The 20,000-nt window shown below is 42.0% G+C and overlaps 1 protein-coding gene across 2 annotated transcripts in view; it reads right to left on the bottom strand.

The window, feature by feature from the left end:
• Positions 1-7,519: 7,519 nt before the first annotated feature.
• Positions 7,520-20,000, bottom strand: part of LOC138007523 (myb-like protein X) — a 27,332-nt gene continuing 14,851 nt past the window's right edge. For both annotated transcript variants that reach the window (XM_068854488.1, XM_068854487.1), the window contains exons 17-21: positions 19,499-19,594; positions 18,598-18,627; positions 17,696-18,004; positions 16,975-17,151; positions 7,520-10,358 (exon numbers count right to left, since the gene is read on the bottom strand). In XM_068854488.1, the coding sequence (XP_068710589.1) occupies positions 7,914-10,358; positions 16,975-17,151; positions 17,696-18,004; positions 18,598-18,627; positions 19,499-19,594 (3,057 nt within the window). In that variant the 3' untranslated portion in view covers positions 7,520-7,913. The remainder of the gene's footprint in view (positions 10,359-16,974; positions 17,152-17,695; positions 18,005-18,597; positions 18,628-19,498; positions 19,595-20,000) is intronic.

Below are 20,000 nucleotides of genomic sequence, written 5' to 3'. Positions count from 1 at the left end.
GCAGTGGTGATGTTTATATAATAAAAGTTCTTTTGTCCCCTGTAAAGTATTTCCGACATAGGAAACGCGTGTTTCCCATTTTCGGCATTATAACAATTAAGAGCATGCTTTTGAAAGGAAATCATAGCCCTCGGCAGAAATGAAGTATTTTGAACCCAACCAGTAACAACTGTTACTTGAACAAATGCTTTCCTGTTAAGCGAGAGGTTGGACGAGAAAAAAAATGAGTAACAAGAAAGAAAATTTCCGTTGACATCTAGACGTTTTGCATGACAGTCATCAAAAAGTCTTCTCGTTTAACGATCTTCCCTTTCTTTTCCTTACACCTGCTGCTGACCTCACTTCACATGTTTTCATTTATAGCAGAAAATATAAAAATAGCCATATATTTGAAGACGGATTTTCTTTTTTTGGCATTGAACTTTGAGTGGGTTTTTCCAGACTTCTTGCAACTGCTTCCTTAACTGCTATACATGTAGTCTTTCTGACTTCAAATCATGATTTAAGGACGTACGTGAGGAAATCTCCCCACAATGAAATTTGGGTCATTTGTCGCCTGAAGTTAGGTCATAAATTGCGTATTTCAAAAATGACAAAATATTGGGGGTCACCGACTTTGTTTCGGAGAAAAATGCCATAATTTCGATAGATGGGTCATCATAACGAGATGTAGCCTCATCCGCTTATCCGTCGAAAATCATAAAAACAATATGCTAGAGTGAAGGTTTCTGTGCTTAGAAATATAGGAGTGGGTTTTTTTAGATAATTGCTTACCGCTAAGGATGTCGTAAACAGCAGAGTTAATCCTCAACGAGCGTTTTCGCAAGCGCAACTCGTTGTAACCACTTCCGGAATTCAGAACACAAGGAGGAAAAAAAAAAATTCTCGAGCGCTCATTGGCTAATTTTTATTGTCAATAAGCGGACAGACACATAAATCAAAGCAGTCACTTTCGTCGTTCAAGTCATCACTCAAAACATTTTTATTTAAATCAGCATACTCCTGCTGACTAACTGGCTCTATTTTTTTTTTTTTTTTTTTTTTAACTTTTAATGTAAGGCGCATTGAGCTTTGTAAATGCGTCTATTAAGAACATTATATTATTATTATTATTATTATAATTTATGCAATAATGACGCGAAGTTGCTCGCGTCAGATTGAAGTTTCTCGCATTTTGTCTCGCGTTTTTCTTGTGTGTTTCCTTAATTTTGACCCCTCTGCCTTTTTGTTACCGTAAAAAACAAATTGATGTCAGTTTTTCATGCGTAGTCTGCAGATCCTCTCGGCTATCGACTCATGGACCCACAGCTACTTTGACAATATTATGACGAAATTCATGATCAATAACAGGACAGACGCATGAAAAACTGACATCAATTAGTTAAATCGAGCATAGCAACGAAATTTGAAGCAGGCGTCATCTTTATTTGCTTAGTGTTTTGTATCGTCTCTCCATTGCCGTCATACTCATCATCTGGAGTGTGGTTTTTGTGGATATAATCTCTTGCTGTTTCCTCGTAGGTCCGCAATATTCAAGTGGATGAGGAAGAACATATAATTCTGCTCAATTTTCATGAAAGTAAAGGAAAAGAACTACAAAAAAATGCAGTCATTTGGAACTAACACGTTCTTAGCGTAATAAAAGCATTAAAAAACCAGACTGGTCAAATTTACGCAAAGTCGCCTCCCGCTCCTTTCTCTTTAACGTTTCATGAGGAATTGGAAATAAATGTGCCATTCCATTTTCCCCCGGACGTTTTTGTCGCCATAATATTTTATTCACCAATACTTGAGCAATGCGTGACATATTACAAAAATTTTTGGTTTTATCAACGGAGTTGATAATGTAAATTGGCCACCGTACAGAGATTCTAAAAGCTGACGTTTCGAGCGTCAGCCCTTCGTCAGAGCGAATGGCGAAGGGCTAACGCTCGAAACGTCAGCTTTTAGAATCTCTGTACGGTGGCCAATTTGCATTATCAACTCCGTTGATAAAACCAAAAATTTTTGTATACTACTTTCCCACCGACGCAACACCACAGTTTCTTTAGAAACTATCCCTTCATTCATTCGTGACAGACTTCGTGACATATTACAGTCGCGTTACCTGCGCAGTAAACGTTGCGCACAAACAATTAGCGCGAACGTCCTTCAGTCCTCGACTCAGTCCACTGACTATTCGCTCGTTTATTTTGATTACTCCGGCAGCACATAATTGTATAATGTAACTTGTTAAACAAGTGCCTTTCTCGATTCTCAATTAATTATAAAATAGTTATTGTTAAAGTGTATAAATGGGTTTACGTACATCTCAAAACTGTGGTGCTGCGTCGGTGTGGACGCAGCACACAGAAATGGGTTTGTTAAGGCTGGTCGGATATGGTAACTAAATTGACCACCGTAAAGAAGTTTAAACTGAGTGTTCAGTTTGCCCTTCGTCAGAGTGAATTATTTTTGAAGTGTAGTTGAACCCTCCGAGATTAATGTCTACTAAAATGAACTAACATTATCACACTCCCTTCCCCTCCATCATTGACGTCACACTCTTCTGATATTCAAATTTCCCGACCACGGACCATTGTTTCAACAGCCAATTAGGTTCTGGTTGACATCTTAATGATAAAAATGCGTGACGTCACGAGAAACATCGCTATAACACTGACCCGCGTTCTATCGTCCCGTGCACCTTTCGCAAGGAAAACTTTTCAGATTCGCTGACTTTCATATTCGGGCTTGAGTTCATAAAATCGGTCAGGTTAGGACTGTCATAGGGTTTTCAAAATTGAAAACGTTTGACTGGCTTTCTTCTTTGATGTTAAGTAGTCCTAAGTACTCATTTTGACCAAGAATCTTTATCTTTACCACCTCAGGTTATTGATAAATATATTAACCGATATTTGTGTAAAGCAAATATAAACAGGCGTGGCTCCACCGAAACGCAATCCTCGCCTTGCTAATTCACAAGAATTGAAAGAGCAATGACATCATTGATAAATCAAGATACTTTCTGCTGCATTAACTATTGGTGTTAAGTCATCTGCATATGCAGTCCGTATATACCTTCAGAATTGTAGTTAAATTTAATGAAATGTTCATCAGGCCATTTTCGAAATATCAAATATTCAGCTTGATAGTGTGGCAGTGAGGACAAAAACAATAGAAGCAAGTTGCAAAGAATGTGAAAAATATTTACATATCATCAACTTTCTTTCTCTTTATGCTCACTGCCTCACCATCAGGCTGAATTTTAATATATCAAAAAAGGCCCATTACTTTGTAGAGGAGGATCAATCTTAGGGATTTTCAATGTACGTGAAACGCATTTGGGACTGGTAACCAGTGTGAACTTGTCCGATTCTCGAAAGTCCCGAAAAAATCTTCGGGTCCGAACAGCCATTTACGAAACTGCCATCCGCTCGTCCTCTTACATCAAATGTTTTCAAGATAACAAAAGCAAAACGATTAAGAAGTTCAATGACAGATACAGAGGGTATTGTGACATCTGAAAAAAGATTCGGGACGTTAATTTAAATAAAATCAATCCCCCTAAACATGAGGCCCTCCCCTCCCGGGGTTTTGGGGAAAAAGAAATCTTGGACAATTTGAACTGGGGACAAGTATATAAGTAATTTGGGGAGCAAATATTTTAAAGGGAACAAGGCCCCCCCCCCCCCCCCCCCCCGGAGGTCCTCAAATAGGTAAAAGTTATATATTTCGTATGTTATTAGGAGCCAACAGAAATCAAAAACAGAAGAGTCACAGAGCAGTTCTACCCATTCTACAAATCGGTGTCAAAGAACTGGTTATTAAGTATTTTTACATAAGTTAGGTTTAATAAACATGTCAACGATAAAAATGAGTGTCTATTCATACCTTGTCGAAACGCCATGTCATCTCAAGCAATTTTCCACAGCTCTTCATTTTCAACGATTCAGTACTTTATGTGGTTTGCCTCGGTCTTCCAGGGCAATTGAGAATGATTTCTCCACCCCTGTTGACGACAGAAAACATGCGAAACTAACGACGATCTGACCAACAGATATCATGCAATATTGTCCACTTTTGACTTCAAGTGTTACTGAGACTTCATAAAATTCCTCCTAGCTTTCACAAAAGATGAGTGAACTTCAAACGCCAAGTTATTTAAAGACAAATATTGCTGACCTCGTTGTGATTGAGCCTTTGGAATGGGACTGGTTTTCACATTGCATGCCAGCTCTTAAATTGAGGAAATTGAATCTCAGAAAGTTGAAAGTCTTTTTTTAAAAACCGTCTCGGTTTTCTAAGTAAAATTCATCGCGAAAATCATTAGCAGTCATCAACAACGCTTGGAAACGCGACCCGGTGGTGGCGGGAAAAAATTATGGGATCCAGATCCTCACTTACCATAATTATTCCCTCGGCCTGCTGTTGTCTGTAGCTTTCTCGTCAATCGGAAATTGTTCGATCACAGTTTTGACAAGAAATAAAGCTGGCGAAACGAGCACATCACCGTCCACAAACCATTTCATCGGTAACCTTCGTTAAAGTTCCCCACAATTGCAAAAACGCAATCAATCTTAAATTTCTATTTGATTGGCCTCGTGGTCTTGACGTAATTACTTCGGCAGGTGGATCAAGTCTCATATTAAAGCTCCTCCTGGTCACGTAAAACAGTTCATTTTTGCATAAGTCACTGTGAAGTCTTTGCTTAATTTAGAAATCTTCGCGGGGAAATCCATGGTTTTTGAGCTTAAGATCTTCACTTAAATACGGCTTAACATTCTGTTGGTCCCGTGGGGCAGTTGATTATTTGACGTGCTGGACGTTAAAGTCATTAATTTTGCTTATGCATGCAACGTCATGAAAGGACAAGATGGTACGAAAGAAGAAATTAATTGGCAAAGAAATAGGTATTTAATGCCGAAGTCACAGTAGTCCCTAAGAGGGGAAACTGAATAAAAGAAAAGAATACCCTTTTCATGAACTGTTTCATTTTCTCCGCAATCGCCCCATGATTCTCAAGAAAAAATGTTTTTGACACTGACAAATCGATTTTCTTGAACGCAGCGTTTTTCGCCTGTCAAAATAACTAAACAGCTATAGGCTGTTCTTCGTTTAAAATGTCGACAAAACCGCATTGAGAGGCACGGGAAAAAGCAAGTAAAATCAGACGCTTCTAATTCCCAGATCATAAACACAATGAATACGAAAGTAGCTGACGCTTCATTTCATTCTTTAGCGTAGGAATACTACAATTGTAGCCATCAAAAAAAATTTCTTCTACCATTTGAGAGAAGTGCCGTCTAAAGTTACTAACCAGGTGGCCAATTAACTGTAAAACAGATTGTCATTTATCGGGTGAACACATGTTTTACACGTGTCCAGTGATCACAGATGGTCATGAAATAAAAATGGTTGCTCTTTTGGATTAAATACATTTTGATCGAGAGAAAAAGATGAATTCTCTCATTTGAAAGTGTACCCTGGGTACCAGAGGAATTTTTTTCAAAGGTCCGAGATAGTGCTACGCGAATTGGAGGCAAGGAGTCAATGACCGAGCACTGAAAAAAAACAGTACTCGGTCATTGCCTCCAACTTAGTCGCGTAGCACTCTCAAGGCTTTGAAAACAATTCCTCTGGCACCCCGGGTAATGAAAGTGAGGACCAGCTTTTTAGCACCTTGTTTTGATAACATTTTTTTCCTGGAACTTGCCGTTTTTGAAAGAGTAAACAATTTCTCATTTTTTATTTTCTGTGTAACTGGTACAATAAAACGCAAAAGAAAAAACTTCTTGCTCTTTACAATTTGTTTTACAAATGCACTCTATCCCTAAAATTATTTATGTTGTAAACAAATAAACTCATTTTCCATCGTACGATCGGGAAAGAGTTCTCGGATACCATTTTTTTCATTTGTGGTAAATCCCGCCAAGAAAGACGCCATTTTCGTACAAAATTCGACAATCACGGAGAAAGGGAATGGTCGATGTCACTTTGAGAACATATTTTCAGTGAGAGAAACAAATAGTGATATTACCACAGTTTCAAGTAAATATTTGGTGTATGGCATATCTACCCAGTCCTGTCACACTGGTGCTGATCAGTCAAAGGGATCGAGGTCTTCGAGGGAGATGAGCAATAGAGACGCGCTCTTTGGTCAGTAGCTGTGGGGACGAGGTACGTGATGTACGGGGACATATATTGTACTGCATACATTGAATGTCCACTTCCTCTTCTCTTAGCCACCCTGCGAACAGAGCCTCCTTTTGTCTTTTCCTTTAACGAGGAGGAGAAAAGGAGGCTCTGCCTGAATCGCGTCAACTCTTCGAAGCCGCCACAGCCCCAACTTCTGGACTTGTAAATCTTGTTTTCTCTCGTCATACTGGTTTTTCCAGTGAGAGCATCCGTTAAGCGATAAAACCGATGGTTCTAATTAAGCCCGCTGTACCATGAAAAATCAAGCGCACGCCTATTAAGCATATTACGCCTGGGTTCGAAACTAGATCCGGGCAACATGCAGCACAGCTCAATAAAGATCTTACTCGATTCATGCAGAGCCTTTCTCGAGAACGCAAAAAGCTTTCTTAGTTTTCCTCTGGTTGCTGATGTTTGCGTTGCCTAAGATCCTTCGTTTGCTGGGTTACTTGAGATGGTTAATTCAATGGAGCTTGAGTTGGTTAATTCAAATGCTTTCACTACTTGAGTTGTCGAAATTTTGCCGTCTCACAAACGAGTTGATAACAGCACATAACCTCAAGCAACGCAAACAGTCCAAGCATCTCAAGCAGCCTAAGCGCCTGAAGTAACCCAGAGGACAAATAAGTAAGTCAAGAGAAAAAACTAAGGCACGTTCACTGTACACGGTACAATGAATATATGTCCCCATACATCACGTATCTACCACGAACTCACCAGAGGGGGGAGGAACAGAATCTCACCAGGAGACCAAAGACCCCGAGGACTCTGAGTAAGAGTATAGCCGAGGATGCGAGAAAATGTGAGCATGCGCCATACCCCACAGTGAGTATTCCTCTTGCCTCCGATCGCAGACGTTATCACTTTAACCATTCTCAGCGCCACGTCATCTTTGTTCGCAGGGTACAGAGGCTTACAAATAGAAGAAACCAGTAGAGGGAACCCGGATCGAGAAATGAAAATTGACAGCTCCTCCTGAAGTACCGCGGGCACAAGATGGTTATTATGGACTGTGCGTAATTGTACGTCTCTTAGCAATTCTTTGAAGTTTTGATGTCAATTCAAATCGATTTTAGTTTACAAATGTTTTACTATGTGAAATTCTCTGAGGACAGTTTCAAGTGGGTTTGTGTTATGTTAGAAGACATGACAATCGAAATACAAAAATTAGTTTCACGTTTGTGCCGCGCAGACTCTCATCCCTCACCGGAAAGTAGTGGTTGCAATCACGCTGTGCTGTGCTTACAAGCCTTAGCATAACGCTTTCGGGGCTTCTTGGTATGACCATCTCTCAAGGGAATTCTTGGGGATGCGCAGTACATTAGACCCAGACATCCAGTGAGTAAATTTAGCATTATTTAATGAGAACACTATGAAGTGTAATGTCATTTTTTTATCAATTACATCGATAAACGAGTAAAAAAAGGAATTTTCAAAGCCTTCCTTCTTCTATTGCTTGGTTTAGCTTTTCGAAGTTGACATAAAAAGGATTGCTTAGGTTTTGGGGTTCAAAAGGAAGCGTTTTCATTGAAATGGCGGAGGAGGTTGAACTGTTACATTAATATGAATTCCCAGTTTGCTTGCTAGGCTACTTTTGATGGTACAGTTATCGGTAAAGAGTCAGTGGCCATCGATTGCCTTTTTCTACGTCAACAAGGAATCTGGCCAAATGTCATCAGGAAGATGCCACTTCATTTACTTAGAAGCAACTAGTTGTGGAAATAGTTTTCTTAGTTCTACTCCACATCGCTGTCGTCAGATGAAGTTTTAGGAAGCATTGACCTCCATCGAGCTCCCCGATTTCTTTCGGGTCGTAGATTTTTCCGCTTCGCGGAGCTAGATGGCGATGACTCATTGGGGCTGTGATCTGATACAGTTACCGAATGTCGCCCTTCAACGTCGTTTCGCTTTTTTTGTAAAGATGATGGCAGGCTATCACTTACGGAATCTGACGAAATCACGATGACCTCTGATGTTGCAACAGTTTTGTTGGCGCCACTACTACTCAGTTCTGCTGTGGTATCAGAAGTCCCTTGAACACACGAAGTTGTGTTTGCACTGACGGACTGGATCCGCCCATGTGTCTGTCGCGTGTTCCTTATAACAGGAGGTTCGATTGTCTCTTCCTCGTCTATTACGAAATCCAGATCGTCTGAATCATCGTCTGGAGAAGGAGACGAGCTTTCACTTGACGTGGTCTTTCTCCGTTTGACAGGCACTGTCTTCCGTTTGCCTGTATTAGCACTAATAGGTCTTTTTCGTGTGGACGAGGGCACCGGTAAAGACCTGGTTATGCTTTGCAATGACACCAACTGAGAAGCAGCGATAGCCACTTCATTTGCACCAGATGCCTCAGTCCGCGCCCTATCAGAATTTGCCTCCCTTCTTATAGCTGAACTCTGCCCGACGGTACACATCTGTTGGGCAGGAGTGGTGAAGGACGTCGAGGATGCCATTCTGACGGCTGCCAAGCCAGGCTGTTTGCGTTTAGCAGCAGGTTCAACGGGATTCTTTGCGAGTCTTGGACGTTTCCGAGATGCACCAACATTTTCAGAACTATTGGGTGGAGGGTGTCTTTGCACAAAGACAGGTCTTATTTGGGAAGTAAACCGCACGGGAATTTTGGAAAGAAGGGCTGGCCATAAAAATAAGCTACTGAATCGAGAGGATAACATTTTGTACTCGTACGAGTTTCGGTACAAACGATTTCCTGTCGCGACAGAAGATCTTTTGTTCTCTGTAGCGGGGATGGATACCGAAGTAATATCAATACGTTCTTTAATTGTCGTCGAAATTCTCGCAGTACTGTCTAGCGCAACATGCATTCCAGAATCTGATCTTGTTGTTATGGCTACTGAAGATTTCTCCTTTTCAGGTTCTGCTTTATCTTTCATTTGCTGGGCTTCTTGTTGGCACGGACTGGTATTTGGTGATGTTGTTTCTGAAGATTGTGCCCTACCCGAAAGTGTGTCATTATTTGCTGTTGGCGAGTGAACCCCGTCCTGATTAAGTTGAGAGTTAAACGACGTGGTTTTCGGCTGTCCTGAACCTGACACTACCTCACCATGTGATTGCTTGGTGCCCACACCACCGATCACTGAGCCACTATTCTTGATAACATGTTCATTAGTAGCAGAAGGCTCTTTCACCAATTGTTCGTCACTTGCAAACTCTGAAAATACCCCGTGGTCTTCACACGAAGTAGCATTACGAGTGTTGTATAAAGCTTCGTTCCTTAACAGAACATTGCCGTTTTGTTCTTTGTCCTGATCTGAACATCTGTTTCGTGACTCGTCACGAGACGCATTAGTGACCTGTGAGACATTCGGCAAGCTGTTACTATTGCTACCAGAAGGAGCCTCTGGATACCCTGCTGTTGAGGCCTGGCACATTTGTGGGCTCATTGCGCTGACACCGATGGCTGGATTTAACATGGAGGCGACTCGCTGAAGCTGTGGGCGAAGCAATAACAGAGATTTAAAAGTTCTAAGTGTTGTATAACATGGTGGAAGAGGTGGAATTGCTGGAGCGCGTTTTTGTGTAGTTTGGTTTGTTGAGGATGCGGAATTCGCTCGACTTGAACCACTTCCAGAGTCCACTTGCGCCAAGTTTGATGTTTCACTGTTGTTTATACTGTCCTTTTGTTGTAAACCCGCAACTTTATTGGATTTGTTTAAGTCAGTTTCACTGCCTTTGGCTCTCAACAAGCCAGACTTTGATGAACTTGGCATAAGCGTTTGTTCTCCATCTCTCCGAGTTTCACTGTCTCTCGTGACGTCACCAACACCAGCATGAACATGAACATCAAAATGAGAGGATGGCTGGGCAGCAGTAGAGACACCGCTGGTTTCTTTCTGAATTTGCTTGTTCCTCTGATATTCTTGACCACCTTTTGTCTGCGTATGCTGTTCATTTGAGCTTTCAGTGGTTGAAGAGGCATTTGCAGCGGAAGAAGGTATTGTGGGCGATTTCTCCGAAGTACTTTGACTGCCCGCAACGGTCTGTGAAGTTGCTGAAGACACATTTTCAACTGAGGAGGGAGGTATGGTGGATGATGCGGCCGGCGAGGTGTTTGCAGTGACTGACGAGACATTTGTAACTGACGTGGGGGGTAGGGTCGATGGTGTGGCAGAAGTGTTTTGAATGGCCCGAAGAACAGTTGGTATGTCGATGCTAAATGCCTGAAAAGAGAAACAAACAGTCCCCTGGGTCATTTTTAACCTGAACATGAAAAACTGTGAAATGACAGTTATAGAGATTACTTGAGAAGGACTACCCTCCAAGCAGGATTTTCCCGCTTTCTGTTTAATATACCAATTTCGAAAGACTAATGGCAAGGCAAAATACTGAAACAAAAAACATCAATTTGAAATAAAGATTCGTGTCAAAAATAGGTGAAAACTGTTCTAAAATCGGTGCTAAGATCTCAACACAGAAAATTACTCAGTGTTACTTTACAAACGCATCCGTTTTTCTGTTTTAAAATGGTGCTCTTTTGTGAAAAACTAAACTATTACGGAGCTGGTAATGAGAAGGACCGCTTTCCAAGTCATATTCATTTTCGCCAATCCGGCTTAAAACATTACGTCGAACAGTGTCGAGAGAAAGCAAGAAAAGAGGAGAACAGGCTTCATACAGCTGAAACTACTCCCCTCTTGGAAGTCCTGGAGCTAAAATACTTAGCGAAAGCCGCGGTCTACGTTATAGACAAGATATATGTTTACAAACATTGCTTTTGTTATTCTAATGTGCCAACCACAGGATAGCCAATGATGCTCTGGTCGGACATTAATGACAACAGGTGAAGTCAACGATATCTTCCCTATACTTTGTCTAAATAACCGACTCTAACTGTTATACCAGTTTTAGTTGACTATTCCGCACGGTGAAAGGACCTTTACTTGAAAATGAACACACAACTCAATCGAAATTACATGCACTTAGGAAAAACCTAGTGAGAGAAACTACGACTGCTTTTTGTACGATTACATTAACTATTCCGGTCTGGCCTGTGATAAAATGACTGCCTTACATTTAAATAACTAAAAGAACTAAAAGAAAAAAGATTCCCCTCAGGGGAAAATAATAGGGTATCATTAATATATAATTAGGGATCTTCGTGTATCAGCTACGTTATGCTTCAGTTATGATTGGCCAAGCCACCTCAGGGAGCAGATAAACCGTACTTTTCACTTCAGGGACTGTCATGGGACATTCTTTTGTTCTTTATGTATCCATGGAAATAACCCTAGGGCAGTTTCGGTCTAGAAAAAGCGGTTACACACAAAAACGTCCTTGCTCGTGAGCAAACACCATTTACCCATGGGTAAAAGGGCTAGTGTAACCACAACTAATATGTCCGTTCTGTTTACAACGCGGGGTGCAATGGGTCAGTGACGGTACTTTAATAAGTTCAGAAATACAGCTAATCCGAAGGAAGCTCAAATTTGGTAGACTCAAGTCTAAACTACCACACAAACACAACACAACACATCTTAAACTGTAAAAAACAGACAACTTTTTTAAAAGACATGTTTCGGCATCATGCTTATGCCATCATCAGTTTAATGAGTTCCTAAGTTTGAACAGTTATAAAGTCTACGGGTAGATGAAAAAGTTATTACAACATGACGTAATACAAAAGCGGGTACTGTTTACAGCGTGACACCAAACATCAAGGTGTAAACTAAAACGTAAGAAAAGTGTTGTAATGCTGCAATTGTTTGTTAAGTTCCGGTTTGATCTTATTTATATAAAAAGTTTCATTGAGTTTTAAATCAATTGAGTTGCTGACAGAATCCAGAATACTAAAGCACGAAGGGGAGTATTTGTTCTTACATAAAGGAGATGTGTTAAAATGCTTAAAAATATGCGAGTTTTTATCGCTTTCCGTGTGTTCCTTTATCCTGGTAGAAAGGTGGCGACTAGTTTCGCCAATATAACGGGAATTACAACCCGCACAAGAAAATTGGTAAACTACCATGGATTTTAGAGCAACAGGATTACGATCTTTAACACTAAACATGTTTTTAATTTTGAATGAAGTGAAAACTAATTTGAAAAGATTAACACATCTCCTTTATGTAAGAACAAATACTCCCCTTCGTGCTTTAGTATTCTAGATTCTGCCAGCAACTCAATTGATTTAAAACTCGAAGAAGCTTTTCATATAAATAAGATCAAACCGGAACTTAACAAACAATTGCAGCATTACAACACTTTTCTCACGTTTTAGTTTACACCTTGATGTTTGGTGTCACGCTGTAAATAGTACCCGCTTTTGTATTACGTCATGTTGTAATAATTTTTTCATCTACCCGTAGACTTTATAACTGTTCACACTTAGGAACTCATTAAGCTGATGATTGCATAAGCATGATGCCGAAACATGTCTTTTAAAAAAGTTGTCTGTTTTTTACAGTTTAAGATGTGTTTATCATACTTGCTACTATTGCGACCTTATGGAAACCTCTTAAACTACTACTACTACTACGAACAAAAATGAATTCTTCTTTTTCTTTGGATTTCAAAACTAGGTTAACTTAACACTAAAAGTGACCCAAGCTTTAAGCCTTGATTACAAAAAAACTGTTTATTTTAAAAAACAGGAAGACGCACCATAAAAGGGGACGCTTCATGCACTGCTTTTGATCGAACTCATTCAAGCACGACTGATTGTGCCTCGACAGCGACCAGAAAATTTTGCCCTTATGTTATAAACACGTAATCGCAATGAGTTCTCGTAAAACTTGGGGAAAATCTCACTAGCTTGTGTTTTCAGAAGTTTGTTTAAAGCACCTAAACGTTATTTAAGTGTTGGAGCGGATCTTGTTTGAAGTTCGTCCTTTCTTGGTTGCATTGCCGTATTTTGCCGATTCTTGTTCAAAATGTGAATGATCTCGTTTTCAGAGATAAAGTGGAATAAAGTACTTTAGTAAAACTCTTCTTCGACCTTGAACTAAATTTTTTTTTCTTATGGCTTCTAATTTTAGCGTGAATCCTATTCGCTGGCTATTGACAGTTGACTCTGAAATGGCTTTTTTTCCTTTTGCATTCGCTCGCTGAGGGCGTGCTTGTTTGCTTTTAAAACTTATGGCGTTCAAGAAAAATTCATTGTTAAACTGGTGAATAGCCCTTTTCACGGTTGGTTTTTCTCATTTCCATTACAATGTAATCTAGCATGTATGCGAGGCAATTTCGGGCTATTTTGTAGTTTTAACCCGAAATTGCCTCGCACCCACGTTAGATTACATTGTAATGCACATGAGTAAAACTAACCGTGAAAAGAGCTATTGCAAAGTAAATTTCACTCAAAAAACCGATATCGTACTCATCGCTTCGTGATTCATGCGATATCGGTTTTTAATGTAAAATTTACCGTGGAGTTTACTAGTTAGGCAATGAATTTTTCTATAGAAGAAAGCAAAGAAAATGATTTAATTATTAAAGCAGCTACCGGTTTTGTAAGGCTGTTATAGCCGGGGAGTGGGTTGTGAGGCTGGGCTCTCACAACCTATCGAAATGCTCCCAATGGCGTGCGACTCTAAGAGCCTTTGTCAGCTAAGTCCAACTTCTGGCCTCCGCGCGGTGGAACTGGCACCACCGACAGGAGAAGGGGCGAAGGCGAAGCCACTGGCGCATTAAACTGAACCAATTGCCAGTCATAGAGGAGTTTGACAACACGCCGACACTGGAAGAGCTCAGCATAGCCATCGACGGTCTCGCCCGTGGCAAGGCACCGGGGAAGGACGGTATCCCGCCGGAAGTTTTGAAGCATGGGAAGCAAACCATCATGCAACCGCTGCATGAGCTCCTCTGCCTGTGATGGGAGCAAGGTTACATCCCCCAAGTCATGAGAGATGCCAATATAGTCACCCTGTACAAGAACAAGGGTCCGTAGTGATTGCAACAACTATCGCGGCATCTCTCTTCTGAGCATCGTTGGCAAAGTCTTCCTTCGGGTCACCTTGACCCGCCTGCAGAGCCTTGCTTCGCAAGTGTTCCCGAGTCACAGTGTGGCTTCAGAGCCGGGAGGTCCACATTGAACATGATCTTCTCCCTCCGTCAGCTGCAGGAGAAGTGCCCAGGGCAGCAGCAGCCATTGACCCTCGCCTTCGCAGACCTCACCAAAGCTTTTGACTTGGTGAACAGACGCTGGCTCTTCAAGATCCTCCAGAAGATTGGCTGCCCTCCAAAGCTCCTGGTGATCATCACCTCTTTTCACCAGGACATGCAGAGTACGGTCTGCTTCGATGGGGCAACCAGCTTACGTGTGCTCATACGGGAGCTGCTGTTTGCAGACGACGCTGCCTTAACATCCCACAGCGAGGAGGACCTCCAACATCTCGAAGGCAAGCTGTCCCACGCCTGCAAGGAGTTTTGGCTAACGATCAGCCTCAGGAAGACCAACATAGACAACAAGGAGCTTGAGGTTGTGGACACCTTCACCTACTTGGGTACTACCGTGTCAAGCTCGACTTTGCTCGATGCTGAGATCAGCTGCCGGAGCGCCAAAGCAGCTGCTGTCATGGCCAAACTCAACAAACGAGTAGCGGGCAATGACCTGTTGAGCGAAAGGACCAAGATGTGCGCCTACCAAGCTTGTGCCCTGGCGACTCTCCTTAATGGCAGCGAGTCGTGGACGACCTACGCCAGACGAGAGCGGCGACTCAACAGATTCAACCTCCGCTGCCTTCGGCGCCTGCTGCACATCAGGTGGCAGGACAGAGTCACCAACACCGAGGTCCTGGAGCGCGCTGGCTCACCGAGCATGCCATCACTACTCATTCAGTGACGCCTTCGATGGCTCGGCCATGCACATCGCATGGAGCCCGACCGCCTGCCAGGAGAAATCCTTTTTGGAGAACTCAAGCGAGACTTGCGATCTGCACTAATCGACACCAGTGCATGGGAGGACATCGCCAAACACCGAGATACATGGCGGCAAAGTTTCAAAGCGGGGGTTTCAAAGGCGGAAGCGAACGCTAGAGTCCAGGCTACATGCAAGAGAGCGGCGAGGAAAGAACGCGCAGCCTCTGCGCGCAATTCCACAAGGCACGTCTGCGCCACCTGCAACAGAGACTGCCACTCCAGGATCGGAATACACAGTCATACAAGATCCTGCCCAAATCCCCAGCGCTAACCATCGCCTCTTTGAGACGAGGATGCCACTATGTAACCGGAAACATCAAAATGGGGACAATTGGAAACCTTTTATTTTCACTAACCCTACAGGCAGTAAGAATAAATAACCAGGGAGCTCCGCTTTTAGGCTTGGCTACATCTATATATTAACGTATACAGTCTACAATGGTAACTGAAGCCTGTTAATGTAGAGTGTCTAGATTGTCATGTAACGACGCCCTATAAACACGTAGCGACATGCCTTAGTAGCCTGGTAATCTGATCGCTAAGCCGCAGCGACATGGCGGCAACGACAGTGTGCCTCTTGCTTAAATGGTCCGCCATTATTAACTTTAAAATCTTGAGAGAGCTGGATCGAGGAGAAAATTACGTCAAAGACTCACTAGTTTAACAATGCAACGAGTGTGTACGCGGTTGAATTAATATGCATTATGGGAGTTTCGGGCTTTTCATACAAACTATAATAAGCTGCATTTACACGCTGAAATTTTAAGCTAGCGAGTAAACGACGTCTTTTTTCCCTAGATCCAACTGTCCGAGGTCCAATCGCTAAGTTTAAGTTTTGAACGTAAGTAATGGCGGAGCATGAAATCCAAAACTTATACGCAACGTAAACAGCCTTTAGATAAAAATCAAAGCTCAAAATTTCGCCAGCAAGGTGTTCATAAAAAACACTTTCAAAATCCAAAGGAAACAAAAAAAAAGGAGTGATTTTTTAAAATCATAGTAGTATTTTACCCTGTCACGTTTACTTGAGGAGTAAAGTTATTTAGACACTTAAGTGATATCAGTTCTGGGGACAAATGATGTGGAAGTTGAACAGAAGGGTAATGGGACACACTGATATTTATCATACAGAACTTCTTACTCATACTCAGCATGACTGGACGTATGTCAATAACGATGTGGAATCTTCCAGCGAAACCTTCTCAGAAGACATCTAGTCCTTTGAGGGATAGAAACCAGAGCTACGACTAACCTGCGTAGCAAGCGCTGAGCAAAGAGGGCGCGATTTTAGGGGCGCGCTAAATAAAAACTCTCTTCGCGCTTGATGGTTACCAACGGGCATGTTAAAACTCGCGCTACTGCGCATTCTTGACAGGAGGGGATAATGCTCGAACCTCTAGTGTTGTCACACAGACCTCCGTTGACATCAAATTTCGAGTTTAAAGGTAGCCTCGTGGATCAGTTCATTCTTTTCCATGGCAAATAGGTCATTTTCTACGAAGACCAAACTGTTTTGAGTTGCTTCTATGCAAATTTAAACAGTTGTTTCTTTGTTCCCAGGAGAGAAGAAAACTCTTAGTTACAAAACATTTTGACAAAGCATTCTGGTCGCGGTAGTAAAATGATGCCATCATGCAAATTGCCAATTACTTACCCACTTCAGGGTGATGTTTTTTATATTGCTTAAAACAAGTTTCAATTGAGTACCATAAGACCAAAACCAAGGGAATTGCTTCGACCAATCAGGGAAGACAAATGAAATATTGAACCAATACTGTCGCCCGCCTACGATAAAGCATGAAATGCCAGAGAGCAAATCAAAATCGGTTTGCTTTTACTTCCGATCTAGCGCAGAAATGCAAAACCAAACCAATGGTGAATGTACTTTTAGCACTTAATTCAATAAAGATCTATCACGTGATTCACCTGCAAAAGTAGAGAGAAAGGTCCCAAAGATCCGGAAACAGGGACACTCTTCACGCCTGCAGTTGCTTCAGACTGTGTTTCAGCTTGTCGTTCTTTACAAGCCCTCTTTCCTTTGCCAACTTTTTTCTTCATAAGAACTCTGTGATGAGGTTGTTGAATTCTCTTTCTGTTGTTTCCCTGCAAGATCGCCCAAAAGAAGAAACCCAAGAAAAAGAAGAAAGTTGGGATATAATAAGTAAAAAAAAAAAAAAGATGACGGACAAAAAATAACTGGAAGAAACAAGCGACATAAGATCGGAGGATACCAGAACGTTTCGCCGAATGTTTTTTCGAGTAAGCTCTACACGGGTGTAGTCAGTGGAAAATTGGGGAACAAAAATTTGAAGGCGGTTTGGTTTGTACGTCACAGGACTACCATGCGAGAGGGTCAAGATTCAAAACCATGCCTGGAATTACACTTGGGAATGTGCGTCGGATACGCTCAACCCCAAGGTTTATCGACCAAGAGTGAAACAGGTTAAGGGCGCACTTACTGTTCGTAGAGAAGCCAGGGCAGTCGTAATTGGAAACTATATTTTAGTCCGTTTAACAGTGTGACACTTCGGTGATGTGGCTCTGCCGCTTAAGCCTCAAGGCCGAGGTCAAGTAATTCAGTAATCCTTATCTGCCGAAGTAGAGATGTTTGAAATAAAAGAAGGGCGCGGTTCAGTAGCAAACTCACCGCTTTTCTCTTCCGAGAACTTGCATTCTCTTCACCCGCTTCTGACTTCCGAGGACTTTTATGCCCTTCAAGTGCTTCTGACGAACCCCTGTTATCATCAGTCGCACTTTCAGGCACATCCTCTTCATTCTCTTCCGTTTCCGCATACTGCACTTGTCGTCTTTCCCTCATAGACTCGGACCTCTCCCTGGCTTCCTCTTCAGCTCGTCTTTTTTCTGCCCGTTTCTTCTCTTTGAATTTTTCCTTGGTGATTTTACGCCTCTCGCGAGACACTTCCGGAGGGAGTGGATTACGGCCAGGCCTTCCTCTCTTGGAGGGAAAATTGCAAACGAAACAATCACCATACCAGGATCAAGCACAACTGCTATGGAAAACGAACACCTACAGGCCAGCTGAGCCGGGAGCAAGTGACTTAATAAAAAGGATCGATTTCGATACATTGAACTTAACTCAAAAAGAACAAACTGGACATTGCAGCTCTGGCGAATAAATAAGGATTGGTGGAGTTTTTCCTTGGTGTTTTGAGGTAATTCTTAGACAACTCTAACTTATGCCGCCCAAAATCAGAGCTGGTCCTGCATTTGGATAAGGTCACGCGCAAAAGGCTGTTATCTGTCAGAAACCGACAGAAACACTGCTTGAAAATTCAGTTTGTTCGCGGTTTCAAGGGACGAACTCGGTTAGAAATGGACTAGCAAAATGCTTTCTGTTTTTCCATTCTTCATGATTCTGATTATTCATTGCTTAGTTCAAGCGAACTGTGCAAGTGGTATGCCAAATACAAATCCATGTCCGACCAGCAAGGAAAAGCGAAGCTCCACCTTGTGAAGTAATCTTCCACTCTTGATCGCAAGAAAGCTATGATCAGGAGACCAACATAACTCAAGTCTTAACACACTTACCACAACTGGCACATCAGGAATGTCCAAATCCTACAATGAAAAATGAAACGTTTCGACGACAATTACAGAGACATACATAAAAGTTACTTGAAAACTGAAGTGCAGAGCTAGTTATTTCTTTCACCAATTGATGGGAAATGAGGTCTAGTGTGGGGGTGAGTCTTCAGGCCAGATGAATCGTCCAACATTCAGTATGTTTATTGCAAACCTGCTCCACCCCTCCGTTTCCTCGTTGTGTGTTTGTTTGCGGAGTGGGTGGGATTGGAGTGGTAACTTACATCTTTAATTTAGTAAGGGAAAAGGAATTTTTCCCGTTTAAAATGCCTTTTTTATTGTGTAGTATAAAGTTGTGGTTGTGTTATGAAGGTCAGGCCGCGTGGTTCGGCTTCACATGGGCTCGAGTTGTTGTCTGCGAAAATCCCTTTTTTCCACGTCTAAAGTCAAATTCCGATGGAAAGTGAGTATGCTCGACTGAGGGGCTACAAACACGATAAAATGACCGCGATACATTTGAGGCCAAAAACAACCGAAATAGGACTTCGATGAACCCGTCGGCTCAGTCAGTATTTCCGAAATACTCCAAAGAGAACTGTGCGTACGAATCGACTTTCCAACCAGATGAGAAAGTGCTTGTTCCCAATCTGTCAAACCAAATCGAAATGCCAGATTATTTCCGGCAATTGGGATAGTTTACTTTTTAAAAAAAATGATTAACCTCGAGTGACTGGCCAACATTTTGGGAAACAACCGTCCAGGAAATACTGTACTGTTTTATTTGTTTCAGAAAAAAAAAAAAATCCCAAAATTTGGGCTCGCACCAGGAGTGTTTTAAGACAAAACCCACACCAAGGAGAAACCCAACTACAGAAGCTAACGTAATTATTGACACCTTGTTATTTACCTCCGGTTCAAGCGCCGGTCTTTCATGTTTTCGACCAGTGAAATTAGCTACCATCTCTCTCTTCTTACGAAGAGTATTCTGGCGGTAGTATAAAAACTGGGAAAAACAAAGAAAAAAACAGTGATAAAGACAAGGTGAAAGTCGCAGCCTCCTCTGAAAATACTCTGACTAGTCTTCCACGCAGCCGTTCTTTGGTTCGTCACGCAGCTCACCTCCCCACAGGAGTAGCGTTCCGTGACGACACAAAGGGAGGAAGGTGGACACGTGGGAAAGACGACACAAAGAAAGGCTGAGTGGGAGACTTTTCTCCGATCAAAATTTAATTTTAATGAGATGATATCGTTCTACAAGAACTCTTCCCACGTTCTCTTCAAAAATCCAAAGCATGAATAGCGGAGGCGTAGTATAATGGTAAAGGTGCTGGATTTTACATGCAGGGAGACGGATTTTCATTCCGTTCTGACATCTTTCCCTCTTATAGGGAAAGTGCATGTAGGAGCTT

Source organism: Montipora foliosa, chromosome 6 (genome assembly GCF_036669935.1).
Source record: "Montipora foliosa isolate CH-2021 chromosome 6, ASM3666993v2, whole genome shotgun sequence".
Classification (NCBI taxonomy): Eukaryota; Metazoa; Cnidaria; class Anthozoa; order Scleractinia; family Acroporidae; genus Montipora; species Montipora foliosa.
The sequence above is the reverse complement of the archived record's forward strand: the minus strand, read 5'-3'. Positions and strand labels throughout refer to the sequence as shown.